Source organism: Eubalaena glacialis, chromosome 4 (assembly GCF_028564815.1).
Source record: "Eubalaena glacialis isolate mEubGla1 chromosome 4, mEubGla1.1.hap2.+ XY, whole genome shotgun sequence".
In the NCBI taxonomy this organism is placed as follows: domain Eukaryota; kingdom Metazoa; phylum Chordata; class Mammalia; order Artiodactyla; family Balaenidae; genus Eubalaena; species Eubalaena glacialis.
In genome coordinates this window covers 118,449,243-118,467,290 of record NC_083719.1, presented here as the reverse complement: position 1 = coordinate 118,467,290, position 18,048 = coordinate 118,449,243, and the positions used below count along the sequence as shown (strand labels likewise).

The window sequence follows — 18,048 nt, the reverse complement described above, 5'->3', positions numbered from 1 at the left end:
ATTGTGGAAGCCATAAGTTCGAGACCAACATATTTACCTAAAGAAGAGAAGGGAAAATTTTAGCACATGGGAATGGCTAAATTTCAGAAAAAGACATGACTAGGAAATAAACCTCCTCATGTTTGCTGATTGAAATACTTCATTCCCTTTAGGAATGACTCCATGCTGAAGATCCATTCTATTTTTGCTTTAAAGAATTGCTTCACTAATTAAGTACATATGAGAGATAGTTTTTAAAGCTCCTATGTTCCAAGGCTATCACATAGCTAATTACTACAGTATACCAATAAATCTATGGGTTCATTACACTTTTTTTTTTTTTTTTTTGCCTCACCATGCAGCATGTGGGATCTTAACAATATGGGTGTGTTTATAGTCTATAAAGCACTGGAACAGTGGCGAGTTCCCCAATCTGGGATCGAACTCCTCACCCTCTACAGTGGAAGCGCAGAGTTTTAACCACTGGACCACTAGGGAAGTCCCTCTCACCTTGAAACAAGGTATCACAAATACTATGTTGCCAAGAGCAAAGGAATATTCATGATTAGTCTCATTTTAATGCCATCTAATAAAGAGCATGTTAAATATGTTTATAAAAATAAGAAGTTTTAAAAGAAATGGGCTAACTCCTTTTTTTGTCAAGAATGTTAAAAGCAATCCTTGATTTGGGAAAATTTATGGTTTCATCCTAAAATTTCAGTCATTCTGAATTGAATGAAACTGTCTACAAAGGTTTTTTAAAATATTTATCTTAATAACAGAGCCAGTGGCGGACATTATCCGACTAAAATCAGTAAAGAAAAAGTAAAAAACTGAAATAAAAATTCAAAAAACATTTAAAATTCAAAACACTTAATTTAATTCCATAGATTAGGACTTTTTAAAATTATGATCTTCCAGTCTACATAATCTACTATTAAGAATAAAGTGTAAACACTGAAGTTCTAGTATGCACTATGTTACGTTGCACTACACATTCTGTGCTTAGGGAGCAAAAACCACATTTTCATCGTGAAGGGAATTGATCGTAGCAGTTTTTTGTTACTGTAACAGGGTTATTTCAAATTTTAGATTTAAAAATTAAATAAAATTATAAAGTACTAATCTGACAAATATTTGTAAAATAAAAAATAGTTTATGAAAAAAATCAAAACCTTCAACCGACATCAAATATTTATATTGGAAAACATAAATGAATTGAGGAAAATGGCATATATTAAAAATTGAAGTATTCAGCAAAAGTTGATGCACAAGGTACTGTAAATAGACTATAAAGTGAACTTTTAGAATAAACTATATTACAAATGGCATTACTAAGGAATATTTGAGGAATTATAGAAATACATGATATTTAGACAAAGAATGAAGGTATCCCAAGATACATATTTGAGGGGGAAAGCGGTGAAATAAAATATTCACGAAGCAAAATATGAAAATTGAAAAGCAATAACCCACCTTGCTAGAGTGGTTGCCTCCAGTAGACTGTTCTTCCGCTTCCACGTCTGGTAATGGACACGGCGTAAGACCGGGGCTGAAGGCCATGAGGTCTGCCTTGGGCGGCCCCTCCCCAGAGCACACCCGCTGCCGCCTCTGCTGCGAGTAAGACCAGCTCCCCACCGCGCTGGAGCACACCAGCGTGGGCTTCCCGGGCCCGCACGCGCCCTCGCTGGGCGGCGCCGAGCACCGCAGCGCCGTGTACAGCAGCAGCGTGAGCACCAACAAGCTGGACACCGCGCAGATGGCGATGATCAGGTACACGTTCACATCCACCAGAGCGGCCTCCGCGCCAGCGGCGCCCGTCGACGCCCGCGAAGAGGCCTTGGGCGCCTGGCCGCTGTCCTCCAGCGACAGCAGCACGGTGGCCGTGGCCGTCAGCGCCGGCTCGCCGTGGTCCTTCACCAGCACCAGCAGGCGCTGGCGCGGCGCGTCCGCCTCGTCCAGGGCGCGCGTCGTGCTGATCTCGCCCGTGTACAGCCCCACGCGGAACGGGCTGCGCGCGCCACCCGCCGCCGGCTGCAGCTCGTACGACAGCCACGCGTTGTAGCCCGAGTCCGCGTCCACGGCGCGCACCTTCGCCACCACGTGGCCCGCGCCCACCGACCGAGCCACCAGCTGGCTCAGAGCGCCCGCCCCGCCGCCCGGCCCGGGCAGCAGCAGCGCGGGCGCGTTGTCGTTCTCGTCCAGCACGAACACCTGCAGCGTCACGTTGCTGCCCAGAGGCGGCACGCCCGCGTCGCGCGCGCTCACCTGGAACTGCAGCAGCTCCAGCTCCTCGTGGTCCAGCGGCTGCAGCGCGTACACCTTGCCGCTCTCCGCGTGCACCGACACGTAGCTCGACAGCGCTCGCTCGCCCACCCGCCGCTCCACCAGCGAGTAGGACACCAGCGCGTTCTCCTGCGCGTCCGCGTCCCGAGCCGACACCGTGAAGATGTGGCAGCCGGGCGGGTTGTTCTCCTTCACGAACACCGTGTACTCGGGCTGCGCGAACACAGGCGCGTTGTCGTTCACGTCGGCCACCTCCACGGACACGCTGGCTGTGGCCGACAGCGAAGGCGAGCCCCCGTCCCTCGCGGTCACCACCACCTCATAGTTCTCCAAGCTCTCGCGGTCCAGGGCGCTGTCCAGCACCAGCGAATAGTAATTCTTGAAGGTGGACACCAGTTTGAAGGGGACATGAGGTGTTAATGAGCAGGTCACCTGCCCGTTGGCGCCAGAGTCACGGTCGGACACGCTGATTAAGGCCATGACGGTGCCCACCTGAGCGTCCTCTCGCACTGGGAGAGCCAAAGAAGTGACAACCACCTCAGGTGAATTATCGTTTTCATCCAGGATTTCCACTAGGACAGTGCAGTGACCAACCATAGGTGGGTTTCCTTTATCTGTAACATCTACATGAATTTCATAAGTATTACTATCCTCAAAGTCAATAGCATCGTTTACTCTTATTTCTCCTGTGCTTTCATTCATTAGAAATTTCCTTCTTGTGCTGGGTGGGACCAAAGAGCTAAACGAATATATTATTTCCTTATTTATCCCTTCATCCACATCAGAAGCATTTAGCCATATGACTAATGTTTGGTTCGCTGAATTTTCATACATCTTAACTTCATAAACGGATCGGTCAAATAGAGGTGCGTTATCATTGGCGTCTAACACCAGGATCAGCAGAGTAACAAATCCCATCAGTTCGGGTTTGCCTCCATCAGTTGCCGTTAATAACAACTGAAGCTGAGGATTTTCTTCACGATCCAGCAGTTTTCGTAGAACAAGCACTGGAAATTTGCCTTTGTCCTTTTTGTTTATAATATCAAGAGTGAAAAAGTCATTTGGACTGAGTCTGTAAGTAAGCATTGCGTTCTCTCCAATATCCGCATCAGAGGCGCCTTCTAGAGGAAATCGAGAGTCAAGCGGTCGAGATTCGTAAATTGAGAGCTTTTGTTCTGAGACAGAGAAGACCGGCGGGTTGTCATTAACGTCCTTCACCTCCACCTCCACGTGAAACACCTGCAGCGGCCGGTCCACGATCACCTCCAGGTGGATGCTGCACTCCGCGCTCCGCCCGCACAGCTCCTCCCGGTCGATCCGAGAATTCACAAACAAAATGCCATTCTGCAGATTTACCTCCAGAAGGGCCCCGCGGCCTTTGGATGCTACCCGGAACAGACGCGGCACCAGCTCCGCCAGCTCCAGCCCCAGGTCCTGGGCGATGCGGCCCACGAAGGTGCCGTGTTTGGCTTCCTCCGAGAGCGAGTAATGGACCTGGCTGCTCCCAGTCTCCCAGGCTGCAATGAGCAGAAACGAGAGAAGCAGGCGCTGGGTTCTCTGCCTGATAGGTCTGTAGACCAACATCATAACTTTCTCCTGTTTTATAAATCAGTGACTCGGCGTCCAGAACACACCCACCGCTCCGAATTTTTCTATTCGATTTCTTGCATCCAATTTTCTTGAAATGGCTGAGATCTCCGAATGTAGCTCTTTCCTAGTCCTTGAGAAACAGGATCATGCCTTTGTTCTGAAAAGCCATTTTGTGGAAGACAGCGACATCCGGTGGCTTAATGTGTAAGTACAATTCCATGAGTTTAACAACTCTTGTTCCTATCTTTTCATTCTATTTTCACATCTTTGGGTCTCTATGGACTTTCAAAGACTCACATTATGTTTCTTTTGTATATAATAATAATCATTGTCGATACATAGTGCAGTGTTTTTCTTGAGTGGAAAATCACAGAGAAGTAATTCCTTCCCTAACCATGATTGTCTTTAGCTGAATTTGAAAACACCCTTAATATTTGTATAATACTGAGTGTACTAGCATTTTGTTGGATAACAAATTTAAGTCTCTTCAACTTCTAAACCTTAATTCACTTCTCCTTGTCATTACTTTGATATGAAATAAACCTTATTTAGACACTAATCTCAAGCATCAGTTCTCCGTGAGGTATTTGCAACTTCTAAATGCCAATCATCACTAGAATGTAGAGAGATCACAGGCTTCAACATCAGAAATTCCTCTCTTCTGATTCCTAGTCTCCAACTTACTAGTTGTGTGACTTGGGGAAAATAATTTAACCTCTCTCCGTCTCAGTTTTCACTTTCATAACATTCATAACATATTAATAATAATATGGTGGTTGCATGAATTATGATATATTAAGTGCCTAGTATAATACCTCAAGGAGAGTGAGTGCTTCATAAATGGCAGTTATTCTCAGGGCTCACTTTAGCCACATTAGTTTCATAATGCTCAAGACCAAAATTGGCTCTTTGGATAAAATGATTGCCTGTAGAATGGTGTCGCCCTATAAAGCCTTTACGTATTGCTGCTGCACAGGCTGAGTGGTGTTTCTGTCTTTAAGAAGACAGAAGAGTGCTTTTATTGAGAAATTAGTTATATGGGGGAAGTTTCACTTTTTTATACACATCTTACATGGGCAAAAAGAATCTTAATTGTGATTCAAAATAAAATAATTAAAAATTTATGATTTCCACTTTCAGAGACAACTAATTTCATCTTTGTTATTTTTATGTTTTTCAAATACCCCAAATATACAGTTTTGGCATTATCTAATAATTTTATAAGTGTCAATAAAGTTTTTCATCACCTGCAGTAAAAATATTTTCTCTCAAAATTCTTGGAATCAAATATTCAGTAACTGAAATTCTCCATTAATATATCTATGGTGGACTTCCTGGGCGGTCCAGTGGTTAAGACTCCGCGCTTACAGTGAAGGGGGCATGGGTTCAATCCCTGGTCGGGGAACTAAGATCCTGTATGCCTCGCGGTGCAGGCAATATACTATATGCTACTGATAAAAGTTGAAGTTTCTCTTTTTCCAAAAAAAGGAAAACTTACTGATAGGAGGTTTTGTCTTATCCAAAGGTTAATTTCTTACTTTAATGATTTTTTTTAAGAAATCAATAATTTTGAACTCTGAAAAATAGAACATTTATAGAATAAATAAGAAAATTTACAGGAATGAGGGTCACTTGATTCATCGATGTATGTGTGCTTCTAACTTCTGTTTTTATACTTCTCTACTCCTTTAGAATGATTCTAGGGTCAAAATCTATTCATATTCTGATTTTAAGGGTTACTTTTCTTATAAAGCATGAATTAAAATGTAATGAGTTAATCTATCCACCCACAATAGCAATGTTCAGTGTAAGCTACTATCTGGAGTCTAAAAATAAGTTTATCATTGATTAATCATCTCAACACAAGGTAATGATATAAACTAAATTCCATTGCTGTTAATGAGCATTTTTAACCAGGTAATAACATAAATGTCCCAATACAAATCTCCAATAATGAATGAAAAGTAGTGTAGTTAAATTATATCCTGTCAAATAATAGGAACTTGCTTTGCCAAGCAACTCAATAGGGCTATAGCCTCTAAAATTTCAGTTGGATAAGAATCACCTGGAATGCTTGTTAAAATGCAAATTTGCCAGTACTACTTATTTCAGAAACTTGAGGTGGTGTCTGGGAAGCAGAATGTTCAATAAGGACTCCAGATATTGCTAAAGCAGTTAACATTGTCAGGCCTGAGGATAGGCTGACCATAAAAACCAGTTTGCCTGGAATATGCTCTATGTTTGTCTGTGGTCTTGTATACATTTGTATAGTGCCCCTTTCACTCTCAAAAGTGTCTGAGATCGAGTCATAACTTAGTTAGCCCTATCTAGAAACTACAGTTAACAGACTGGCATAGGGGAGCTTCATTATTGGTCTCATGATTCTGGCTTGAATTGAGCAATGAAGTGTCTTCCAAGCTCTCACCTCTCTATTTGGGACTTCCCAGCTGTTTTTAATCCTGAATTTCCTGAATCCCAGTGTGCTCATGCTTCCTGATGACCCAAAAGATAAATTCATCACTAAGATGTTCACTGATCTTCTGAAAATTTGCATACAATGATAGCCCATATTCTGGGAGAGAATAAAGATTAGTATAAGGGACTATATTACCAATTATATCAATGCAGCCATCAATGATAAAGAGTAAAATTTGTAATTATAGAATATGTAGTAAGTACTTAATGAATAATACTAGCTCTAAGATACTAGAAGAATGGTGGCAGTTTTTTGGGGGGGAAGCAAATGACATTTCTAGCATCCCTCAATCCATATAACATAATCAAATACCTGGGCCCAAGTACAAGTGGCATATGGAACCTGAAAAAGTACAAGGACAGAGATATTTGAAGGTGTAAGTCTGGATTTAAGGTGAGTTGTGCCAACAGACATAGACAGGTTTTATGACAAGAGTTCAGAGAATATTCAAGTTTTGCAAGAAATAAAATGGGAAAAAATAGATTGCTTTGTAGCATAAACCAAACATGTGTCCTTTGGAGAGAAACAAAGTACTGAAATATTTAAGTGATTTTTACTTGCATGTGCCTTGTTATATTGTGGCTCTATTCTCAAGTCCACTCTGATTTGCTCTGTTGAGTTTTCAATTAAGAAATGCCTTGTAAAATACCTGACATGATAAAAAATAAAATAAAACCCCTGAGTAGAAATATAAAACACATTACAAAAATGCAATGTAAGTATAAAGGAAGTTTTTAAGGTATAAATTAGAAAACAAAACGAATGCTTGGACTAAAGATAGAGTGTGGAGAACCACCAATTTGAAACTTGCAAACCATAATCCAGGAAATGTAAGTTTAGCATGTAGTGACTTTAAAGGTGCACAATCTCATCTCCAGATTTCTGTCTTTTGGAATACTGAGAGACAAAGTAAATCCTCATGTAAACTGGTTAAGTTCCAGACAACAATTTCAAGAGAATTCAAAGTGTGAAATATGGGTATATCTTTAATGCCCCAGCATTACATTACTAACAGAAAATTTCATAAAAGGAGAAAGTCTTCTTCAGGAAAGAAAGTACCTTTCAGGAAGTATTTTCTTCAATATCAGATAAAACATGAATTTCAAAAAAATTTCTACGCATAGAAAAGATTCTCAATCAACATTTTCTTATGATCTACACTGTCAGACAATGTATAGAAACATATTTTGAACAAGTGGGAATAAGTTATATTTGAAACAATTATTGTCAAAATTAAATTCCTAAAGTAAAGCAACTGTTTTCTAGGTATATTGGAAGTTACTTATTGAAGTTACAGACACTAACTAGTGCTGACCGCCATGTCTCCAGAAAGGTAGGAAACTATAAGTTAACAAGGTAACAGTTACTGCATATATCTGCTATGGGGTTGCTTAAAAACAATATAATTAGGCTAAACTACCATGCTTACTTTAGAAATAAATTATCATTTGACAGAGTGGTGTTGCAGTTAACTTAATGTGTAATGACTAAATTTGTTTTCACCTAATAGTTTTCAGGTACGGTGGCAGCAATTCCTATTAATCAGGAATTCAATATGACTCCCACAACAGGTTTTAAATAAAATGGATTCAGCCCTAATAAATGTCTGTTCAGTGTATGGTTTATAACGATTCTCAACTGGAAGTCGAAGCAAAAGTCAGTTACAAAGTTAAGGTTCACTCTCCGGAAATAAAATTAAACATACTGGCAGAACTAGAAAAAAAAAGGATAAAAACTATTTAAAAGTATCTTATAGGATAATTAAAATATTTTTCAAGACTAAATGAATACATACATAAACAAATAAAATATTAGAGCAACCCACCTTCCCAGAGGAGTCCAAAGAAGCTTGTGGATCTCCGGTTGCATCTATAGATCCAGGACACGGAGGTAGGCTGGGGCTGAAGGCCATGAGGTCTGCCTTGGGCGGCCCCTCCCCAGAGCACACCCTCTGCCGCCTCTGCTGCGAGTAAGACCAGCTCCCCACCGCGCTGGAGCACACCAGCGTGGGCTTCCCGGGCCCGCATGCGCCCTCGCTGGGCGGCGCCGAGCACCGCAGCGCCGTGTACAGCAGCAGCGTGAGCACCAACAGGCTGGACACCGCGCAGATGGCGATGATCAGGTACACGTTCACATCCACCAGAGCGGCCTCCGCGCCAGCGGCGCCCGTCGACGCCCGCGAAGAGGCCTTGGGCGCCTGGCCGCTGTCCTCCAGCGACAGCAGCACGGTGGCCGTGGCCGTCAGCGCCGGCTCGCCGTGGTCCTTCACCAGCACCAGCAGGCGCTGGCGCGGCGCGTCCGCCTCGTCCAGGGCGCGCGTCGTGCTGATCTCGCCCGTGTACAGCCCCACGCGGAACGGGCTGCGCGCGCCACCCGCCGCCGGCTGCAGCTCGTACGACAGCCACGCGTTGTAGCCCGAGTCCGCGTCCACCGCGCGCACCTTCGCCACCACGTGGCCCGCGCCCACCGACCGCGCCACCAGCTGGCTCAGCGCGCCCGCCCCGCCGCCCGGCCCGGGCAGCAGCAGCGCGGGCGCGTTGTCGTTCTCGTCCAGCACGAACACCTGCAGCGTCACGTTGCTGCCCAGAGGCGGCACGCCCGCGTCGCGCGCGCTCACCTGGAACTGCAGCAGCTCCAGCTCCTCGTGGTCCAGCGGCTGCAGCGCGTACACCTTGCCGCTCTCCGCGTGCACCGACACGTAGCTCGACAGCGCTCGCTCGCCCACCCGCCGCTCCACCAGCGAGTAGGACACCAGCGCGTTCTCCTGCGCGTCCGCGTCCCGCGCCGATACCGTGAAGATGTGGCAGCCGGGCGGGTTGTTCTCCTTCACGAACACCGTGTACTCGGGCTGGGCGAACGCGGGCGCGTTGTCGTTCACGTCGGACACCTCCACGAACACGCTGGCCATTGTCGACAGGGAAGGCGAGCCCCCGTCCCTCGCGGTCACCACCACCTCATAGTTCGCCAGGTTCTCGCGATCCAAGGCGCTGTCCAGCACCAGCGAATAGTAATTCTTGAAGGTGGACACTAGTTTGAAGGGAACATGGGGCGTCAGAGAGCAGGTCACCTGCCCGTTGGCACCTGAGTCGAGATCGGACACGCTAATTAGGGCAATGACAGTGCCGAAATGAGCGTCCTCTCGGACAGGCAAGGATAAGGAAGTCAGTGCAATCTGAGGAACATTATCATTTTTATCCAAAACTTTCACCAAGATGGTGCAATGACCAGCCATGGGAGGGTGGCCTTTGTCTGTCGCATCAATACGGATTTTGTATAAATTTATATTTTCAAAATCTAAATTCCCTTGAATTACTATTTCTCCAGTATTTGGATCTATTCTAAACTGGTTACTAACCATGGGTGGAACAAGACTATTAAAAGAGTATGAAAACTCCCCATTCGCTCCTTCATCCCTATCAGAAGCATTCAGTCTCATAACTATTGTTCCGTTATCTGAGTTTTCAAATATTTTTGCTTCATACTCAGACTGTCCAAAACTGGGAGCATTGTCATTCACATCCAGTACGGTGACCAGCAGCTGAACAGTGGCAGTGAGCTCAGGTTTGCCTTGGTCAGTGGCCATGAGGAATAAGTTATGTTCGGGCGCTTCCTCTCTGTCCAACGATTTCCTTAACACGAGCGCAATTTGTGTAGTGTCATCACTGTTTGTTTTCACATCTAACCCGAAGTTTTCGTTGGAACTGAGCTTGTAGGTTAAGACAGAATTTGGGCCCACATCTGCATCCGACGCGCCCTCTAGTGGAAACAACGAATCTGGCAGCCTAGATTCGTAAATCAACACTCTTTGTTCCTTTACCGGGAACACAGGCGGGTTGTCGTTAATGTCCTTCACCTCCACTTCCACATGGAACACCTGCAGCGGCCGGTCCACGATCACCTCCAGGTGGATGCTGCACTCCGCGCTCCGCCCGCACAGCTCCTCCCGGTCGATCCGAGAATTCACAAACAAAATGCCATTCTGCAGATTTACCTCCAGAAGGTCCCCGCGGCCTTTGGACGCCACCCGGAACAGACGCGGCACCAGCTCCGCCAGCTCCAGCCCCAGGTCCTGGGCGATGCGGCCCACGAAGGTGCCGTGTTTGGCCTCTTCCGGGACGGAGTAGTGGATCTGGCCGCTCTCGGCCTCCCAGGCTACAAGGAGCAGAAGCGAGAGAAGCAAACACCGGGATCTCAGTCGGCCTTCAGGTGTAATAAGCATTTCAAATACTTGCTGGTTTAGTTCCATCAGGAAATCTTGTCTAGGCATTAAGATGAAATATTGTATGATCCCGAGTCTGTTAATTCAGTTCTTCTGCGCCTGCCATCATTCAACACTCGTGGAAGGATGCAGTAATGGGAGCAATGGACTTGAATAACAGCTAGTGTAACTTCACGGTAGACAGCGACATCATGCGGCTCGAAAGGGTAAGAAATGAATTCACAACGAAGCTACGCTACAGTTCTTGAAATTAAAGATAGATATTTATATTACATATATATCTTTTGCTTTATTTTAATAGTAAATCTCCTCATGTTTGTAATTTGCAGGGTCAGTTTATCTCATCTGTTTTCTTTTATTAGTTTAGAGTAGGGTAAGCGTTCAAAATACTCATAGTGAAACAACTTTCCTCCCAATAATGTAAAAACTGTATCAACCATTTTAGAAAGCTTAAGTGTGATATGAACCAGGCTTGGGAATTAGAAGTGAAAACTATCCTACATATTTGTATAGAGAAGAAACATGTGCATGTATTTCTGTCACAAGATATACTACTATATTTTGAGAAAAGAGTGTAATTTTAAATTAGCAAATTTTACCCACATTTTAAAAACGTTATAGATTATCAAAGTCCATTCTTTCTTTGTTCAGTGAACATCAACTACTCCTAATAATGTTTTTTAATTTAATAATGGAGGCTGAAAATTTTAGCACATATTCTTTAAAACATTTCTTAATTTCTCTGCAGCTTACATTAGTCCTCCCCCTCAAAACATTTTCCTTTGCATACTTCTCCATCACTGCAAAATCTTGTGGAATTTCTACCTATTGTGCTTTGCTGCTCTGATCCTTCCACTGCTCCTAAATGACCTTATCCTTTTCTTTCTACCTCAACCTCTTATATGCTTTTATTTGTGTTCTCATCCACTTCCAACATTTCAGACAAGACTTCTATTGACGGTATTCCCAAACTCACATCTTCCTCCCCCTTTTCAATGGTTATAATTGTCATTTTTAGCCATACATGCTGATGACTCCTAGAAAATAATTTGATTACAATTTAAAGATTATGAAGATAAATCATTAATACCCCCCAAATTCAAATCCTTAAATTCACCTTTTATTTAATGGCATGAACATTCTACATGTCACCTATATCAATTTTTTATTATTCCATCTCCCTTACCTGCCCTATTCAAAGTTGGCCTATAGTCCATCTGTCTTTTCACATACCACCATATTTATCTTCATGGGTACAGTTTTTATTGGATTGCACTAAACAAATAAATCCCAAGATGTTAGAATCATTTCTATGTGACCTGAGATATGATCACAAGCCAACATTTCCAGTGTTATTTTCAACTACTCTCCAATATGAGTTCTATTTTGCAGACAACATAGATCACTTGCTTTCCTTCTTCCGCAATAAAACCTTTGTTCAATTTTTTTAAAAATTACTTCCTTCTTTACCTGTAAAAATGCTCCACTCATATCAAAGTCATGCCAAAATATCATCTTACCATGAATTCATCCTTAATGTCATCAACTGTAGGTAATTAAACTCTTTCTCAAAAGGAGACAATGAAAGTTATTAAAAAGAATTTTCAAACGGACACTTGCCAACACTCACCCTTCTCCAGAATTCTGATATACTTGTAAAATCCTCACAGACAACTGTAATACAAAGTACCCCCCAACATGAGAACATTTTACATAACTTACATAACAACATCTTAAAATAACTAACCTAGATCTATCCTGATAAGTAGTAGTCCTTATCGCTTTCTATTACACTTATTTTGAGTAAACAAAGAGTTCATTTGCCAACCAATAATAAACCCCCAAATAAAAGGTTCTTTTGCTTACAGGAAGAAAAGCCTTGACAAAAGATATATTGGCCTACAGTCTTGTTAGTTGAAGGTTTTCTATAGTGGTTAAGGTATTTCATAAATTGCTGCCCTAAGTGAAGAATCTCTTTGAATATCAACTTTTAAATTAGTTAATTAAAGTATCAAATCTGTCTTTCTATTGAAGTTCCTAGCAATTTCCAGAAGGTTGATAATATAGTCCAATTAACTGGAACAGTTGCAATAATTCTATTTATTGGCTCCAAGTAGAAAATTATACAATGTTACTGAAATCATATATGCAATTTCCTTTTCATTGGAAAAGGAAAATACTGGTCTCCTCATAAGAAACATCTTATATTTTTGTTTATTTATTTACTCAAATAGTTCATCTAGTCAAGGGAGAAGATTGTGTGAGAAAAAAAAGTTTAGTCAATCTATGAACATCTTCCTCCCCCAGCAAAGAAAATTCTCAGTTATAAATAGTTTATATTTCAAAACTAAATTAACTTGATTTTTTTAACTTGATTTTTAAAAAGCTGACAACTGTTAACTACAAATTTACACAGTGGTGAGAATGCCCTCTCCATTTATAGGACTCCCGCAAAGTAATGAGGTATTAGAAATGTTTAAGTAGTATGATGCAAGTGTATTTATAAAATTAAATACATGTGAGAATGCAAGAAATAGGAAAGCAATAAAAAGGGGAATTGACATTTTGTCATATGAAATGTGGAATATTTATTCCTGGCTAAACCCATATTGTTTTTTCAAGAAGTGTAGAAAAACAGTTCTCCGTATTTGAGATGGAGAGCACTCTTGCCTATAGTAGATAAAATGTACGGCTTTGTTGTAAAAATGGTATTGGTAAACAACAAACTTGGGGGGGTGCTGGTTATATCATAGTACAGTTTTTTTAAATCTAAAAACAAAAGGCAACAATAAATAAAAATGTTTTCTAACTCAAAAATGTTAAGATTTTCCCAACTGTGAGAATTCACGATTATTTCTCACCAATATAATAATTTGTGAATTGGAAAAGAAAAAGTAAGATAGAGAAAAACTAATCATTGTTCCACTAGATGTTGATGTTGGAGGGGGGGAATTATGACATATCTGCAAAATGGGACAACATGGGCTGGAAAAAAGAATGAAAAATCTCCTTAAGTAATATGTCATGATAGACAAATTATATTAAATGAAGGGGGGAAGGAAAATCAACACAAATATTATGTCTTAAAACGGGAGAGGGGAGTTTATTAGTATATGAAAAATTCTCTAGAAGAATAGCCAAGAAATTGGAAAGTTTGAAATATTCAGCAGGTATATTAATGGCTTGATATTGGAGGTGGAATGGAAACATTTTAAAACATTTTAAATCATGTAAATGTATTTTGTATTCAAAAATGAATAAAATGAAGCCACTAGAGCTAAAAAATTTTAATTATAAATATCAAATTCACCATTAGTATGCCAAGGCCAACATTTAAACAGACTTGAAAGAGTCATTCAATGCACAAATATTACTGAAAAAATTAATTCAATATGTGTAATAAAAATACTCAAATAATGGATAGTCCATGGAGAACAAAAAAGGCAAATTGACACGATGATGTTAAATATTTCTATGTAGTTACAACACGGGGCTTTGACAAGAAATAATAATGCCAAGTATGTATCTTACAAGTATCTTACTACAGCACTAAAATTTGAAAATTGAAACGTTCAACTAAAAATTTTATTCTGCAAATGCTTTCTATGGTCCACAGAAAACTAGTCCATTAACTCAAACCTTTAAAACCTTATAAAAAGGGGATTGTTACTGAAATAAACACTATAGTGCAAAACAATTTTCTCCAACAAAGTAAATTTTAAGCATAACTATAAGTAAATGAATTAGTACCAAGAGAATTTATATCTAAAAGGATACAATAATTACTTATAAAGCCATACTTTAAAATAAAAAGAGAAGATAGAGAATAATATTAAATATTTCATATTAAAGACATGACGAAAAATTGCTGTAAGATTTTTGAGACTCACGGTGTCCGTAGAGATGGGACCCTGAGGCAGGCTGGGGTTGAAGGCCATGAGATCTGCCTTGGGCGGCCCCTCCCCAGAGCACACCCGCTGCCGCCTCTGCTGCGAGTAAGACCAGCTCCCCACCGCGCTGGAGCACACCAGCGTGGGCTTCCCGGGCCCGCACGCGCCCTCGCTGGGCGGCGCCGAGCACCGCAGCGCCGTGTACAGCAGCAGCGTGAGCACCAACAGGCTGGACACCGCGCAGATGGCGATGATCAGGTACACGTTCACATCCACCAGAGCGGCCTCCGCGCCAGCGGCGCCCGTCGACGCCCGCGAAGAGGCCTTGGGCGCCTGGCCGCTGTCCTCCAGCGACAGCAGCACGGTGGCCGTGGCCGTCAGCGCCGGCTCGCCGTGGTCCTTCACCAGCACCAGCAGGCGCTGGCGCGGCGCGTCCGCCTCGTCCAGGGCGCGCGTCGTGCTGATCTCGCCCGTGTACAGCCCCACGCGGAACGGGCTGCGCGCGCCACCCGCCGCCGGCTGCAGCTCGTACGACAGCCACGCGTTGTAGCCCGAGTCCGCGTCCACCGCGCGCACCTTCGCCACCACGTGGCCCGCGCCCACCGACCGAGCCACCAGCTGGCTCAGCGCGCCCGCCCCGCCGCCCGGCCCGGGCAGCAGCAGCGCGGGCGCGTTGTCGTTCTCGTCCAGCACGAACACCAGCAGCGTCACGTTGCTGCCCAGAGGCGGCACGCCCGCGTAGTGCGCGCTCACCTGGAACTGCAGCAGCTCCAGCTCCTCGTGGTCCAGCGGCTGCAGCGCGTACACCTTGCCGCTCTCCGCGTGCACCGCCACGTAGCTCGACAGCGCTCGCTCGCCCACCCGCCGCTCCACCAGCGAGTAGGACACCAGCGCGTTCTCCTGCGCGTCCGCGTCCCGCGCCGACACCGTGAAGATGTGGCAGCCGGGCGGGTTGTCCTCCTTCACCAACACCGTGTACTCGGGCTGCGCGAACGCGGGCGCGTTGTCGTTCACGTCGGACACCTCCACGGACACGCTGGCCGTGGTCAACAGCGAAGGCGAGCCCCGGTCCCTCGCAGTCACCACCACCTCATAGTTCGTCACACTCTCGCGATCCAAGGCGCTGTCCAGAACCAATGAATAGTAATTCTTGAAGGTGGACACCAGCTTGAAGGGGACATGAGGCGTCAGGGTGCAAGTCACCTGCCCATTGGCAGCGGAGTCGTGGTCTGACAGACTGATTAGGGCGATGACAGTGCCCAGTTGGGCGTCCTCTTGCACAGGCAGAGATAGGGAGGTTATGACTATCTCTGGGGTATTATCATTCTCATCCAGGATTTTCACTATTACTTTGCAGTGTCACTTAATGGGAATGGACTTTTATCAACAGCATCAATATTAATTTCATATAAATTACAGCCTTCATAATCCAGTTTTCTTTCCCTGAACTGTTACATCCCCACTATTAGCATTGATCACAAATTTAGATTTTACGTTGTCAACAACAAGATTACTAAAGAGGTACACTATTTCCTTATTAATGCCCTCATCTGCATCTGAGGCATTCAGTTTAATAACTAATGTCCCATTCGGTGCATTTTCCAGTATTCTGACATTATAAATTGATTTAGCAAATTCCGGGGCATCATCATTCGCATCCAATACATTGATCAATAACTGAACTGTACCTGTTAGTTCAGGTTTTCCGCCATCAATTGCAATCAGCAATAAACGATGTTCTTGCGTTTCTTCCCTACCTACTGGTTTCTTCAAAACTAGCTCTAAAAAGTTTGTTTCCTCTTCATTTGTTTTAACATCCAAGTCAAAATATTCATTAGCTTGTAACTTGTATCTCAGTTCTGCGTTTCTTCCGATATCCATATCAGATGCGCCCTCTAGCGGAAACCGAGAATCCGCTATTCTTGATTCTAAAATAGTGTTTGTTCTTGTCGCAAGAACCTTGGGGGGTTGTCATTAACGTCCTTCATCTCCACCTCCACATGGAACACCTGCAGCGGCCGGTCCACGATCACCTCCAGGTGGATGCTGCACTCCGCGCTCCGCCCGCACAGCTCCTCCCGGTCGATCCGAGAATTCACAAACAAAATGCCATTCTGCAGATTTACCTCCAGAAGGTCCCTACGGCCTTTGGACGCCACCCGGAACAGGCGCAGCACCAGCTTCGCCAGCTCCAGCCCCAGGTCCTGGGCGATGTGGCCCACGACGGTGCCGCGTTTGGCCTCCTCAGGGACCGACTAGTGCACCTGGCCTCTCCCAGCCTCCCAGGCTGCGAGGAGCAGAAGCGAGAGCAGCAGGCGCCGGGGTCCCGGACCTCTTCTCTGGGAATATACCATCGCAAATCCGTTGCAATTTTCAAATGTCTATTGCACTACCATATAGCTTTTGGAAACTTAACTCCCAATTTGATATAATTTTGTATTTGCTCACCTTTTGAGTTTCAGCAGCAGAGTGAAAAAAAAATGGAGTGGCTTTTTTCCTTTCTAAGGAAAATAAGCTCTCTGTATTCCTTTGTTGCTAAAAACAAACCAAAAAAACGTGTGGTTTCCAGAGCCATCATGTGGATGAAAGGGGAGTATTTTACTTTGTTATGCTTTATTTACCTTACATTCGTTAAATATTTCCCAATTTCAATGACTTATGTATTATTTTCCCTACTCTAATCAAATATATCACTAAAATTTTAATAAAATATATCAACTTTAATTAAAATATTGCAAAATCAATACTACTGAAGTTGCGACACCCAATCTTTACTAGAATGATTTGTATTGGTCTATTCTATTTAGGGTTTGTATAATCCCTGACTTTAAAAGTTTTAGATTTTTCATTTCTTTCCATATTTAAATATTACTTACTAAAATTATTGACTTTTTCTCTACTATTTTGATGGGATGTTTGTATACTAGTCTTTATGTTACTCATAAAACAAGTTTATATTCCTATCTGCAGTATTTAATATTGGCTTTTGTTGATATTATTTTCAAAGTAACTAAAACTATTTGAATAGCATTCTTGTCTGAGTTCCATTTCGAAGTCTGATTTTCAAATTACTGAAAATCCATTTCTTTCATTTTTCTCTATATTACCTACTTACTTTTAATGTTAACTCAAAAACTGTAATGTGGAAATGACACTATTTGCAAATTAGATGCATCTAGACAGGGATTTCTTCAAGTTGCTATTACTGATAAATCACAACTGAGATCAATTGTGAAAGCACATATATTTTTCATGAAAGAAATCAAAATCCTAATGTTGTTTGTGAGATATACTACTCCATAAAATTTTTGAGTTCCAGTAGAAATTAAAACATGGAAAGAAATCACACTATTTACCAGGTTAACTCTGTGCTAATTTCATCTCTTTTTAATTATCCAGTTTATTTGCTGTATGGACTTGGACTACACTTAAAAAATACGGCCAATATAAAATGGACCAATTTTTCCACTTAAAAAATATTTAGGGGCTTCCCTGGTGGCGCAATGTTTAAAAATCCACCTGCCAATGCAGAGGACACGGGTTCGAGCCCTGGTCCGGGAAGATCCCACATGCCGCGGAGCAACTAAGCCCGTGCGCCACAACTACTG

The 18,048-nt window shown here is 43.0% G+C and overlaps 4 protein-coding genes across 4 annotated transcripts in view; all 4 read right to left on the bottom strand.

Annotated features, from left to right (window-relative positions):
* Positions 1-18,048, bottom strand: part of LOC133090981 (protocadherin alpha-3-like) — a 120,438-nt gene that overhangs the window by 84,129 nt on the left and 18,261 nt on the right.
* Positions 1,333-3,849, bottom strand: LOC133090574 (protocadherin alpha-10-like). The gene has a single exon (XM_061188977.1). It carries the CDS (start codon positions 3,847-3,849, stop codon positions 1,333-1,335), a length of 2,517 nt encoding a protein of 838 aa, XP_061044960.1.
* LOC133090573 (protocadherin alpha-6-like) lies at positions 3,980-10,577 on the bottom strand. The gene is made up of 3 exons (XM_061188976.1): positions 8,127-10,577; positions 6,644-6,673; positions 3,980-4,012 (listed from the first exon to the last, which is right to left on the bottom strand). Exons 1-3 carry the CDS (start codon positions 10,575-10,577, stop codon positions 3,980-3,982), a joined length of 2,514 nt encoding a protein of 837 aa, XP_061044959.1.
* Positions 13,503-16,794, bottom strand: LOC133090572 (protocadherin alpha-5-like). The gene is given in 5 exon segments (XM_061188975.1): positions 13,503-13,513; positions 14,410-15,801; positions 15,804-15,879; positions 15,881-16,371; positions 16,374-16,794. Coding segments are annotated over 5 exon segments (2,391 nt in total).

Excerpts from the sequence above, each read along its gene's own strand:
- LOC133090574 (XM_061188977.1), bottom strand. The coding sequence starts at position 3,849 with ATGTTGGTCTACAGACCTATCAGGCAGAGAACCCAGCGCCTGCTTCTC.
- LOC133090573 (XM_061188976.1), bottom strand. The coding sequence starts at position 10,577 with ATGGAACTAAACCAGCAAGTATTTGAAATGCTTATTACACCTGAAGGC. Across the intron at positions 6,674-8,126 it reads CTAATATTTTATTTGTTTAT|GTTCCATATGCCACTTGTAC; the intron begins GTATGTATTCAT and ends GTACTTTTTCAG. Across the intron at positions 4,013-6,643 it reads CCACTTGTACTTGGGCCCAG|AACAAAGGCATGATCCTGTT; the intron begins GTATTTGATTAT and ends ATGGCTTTTCAG.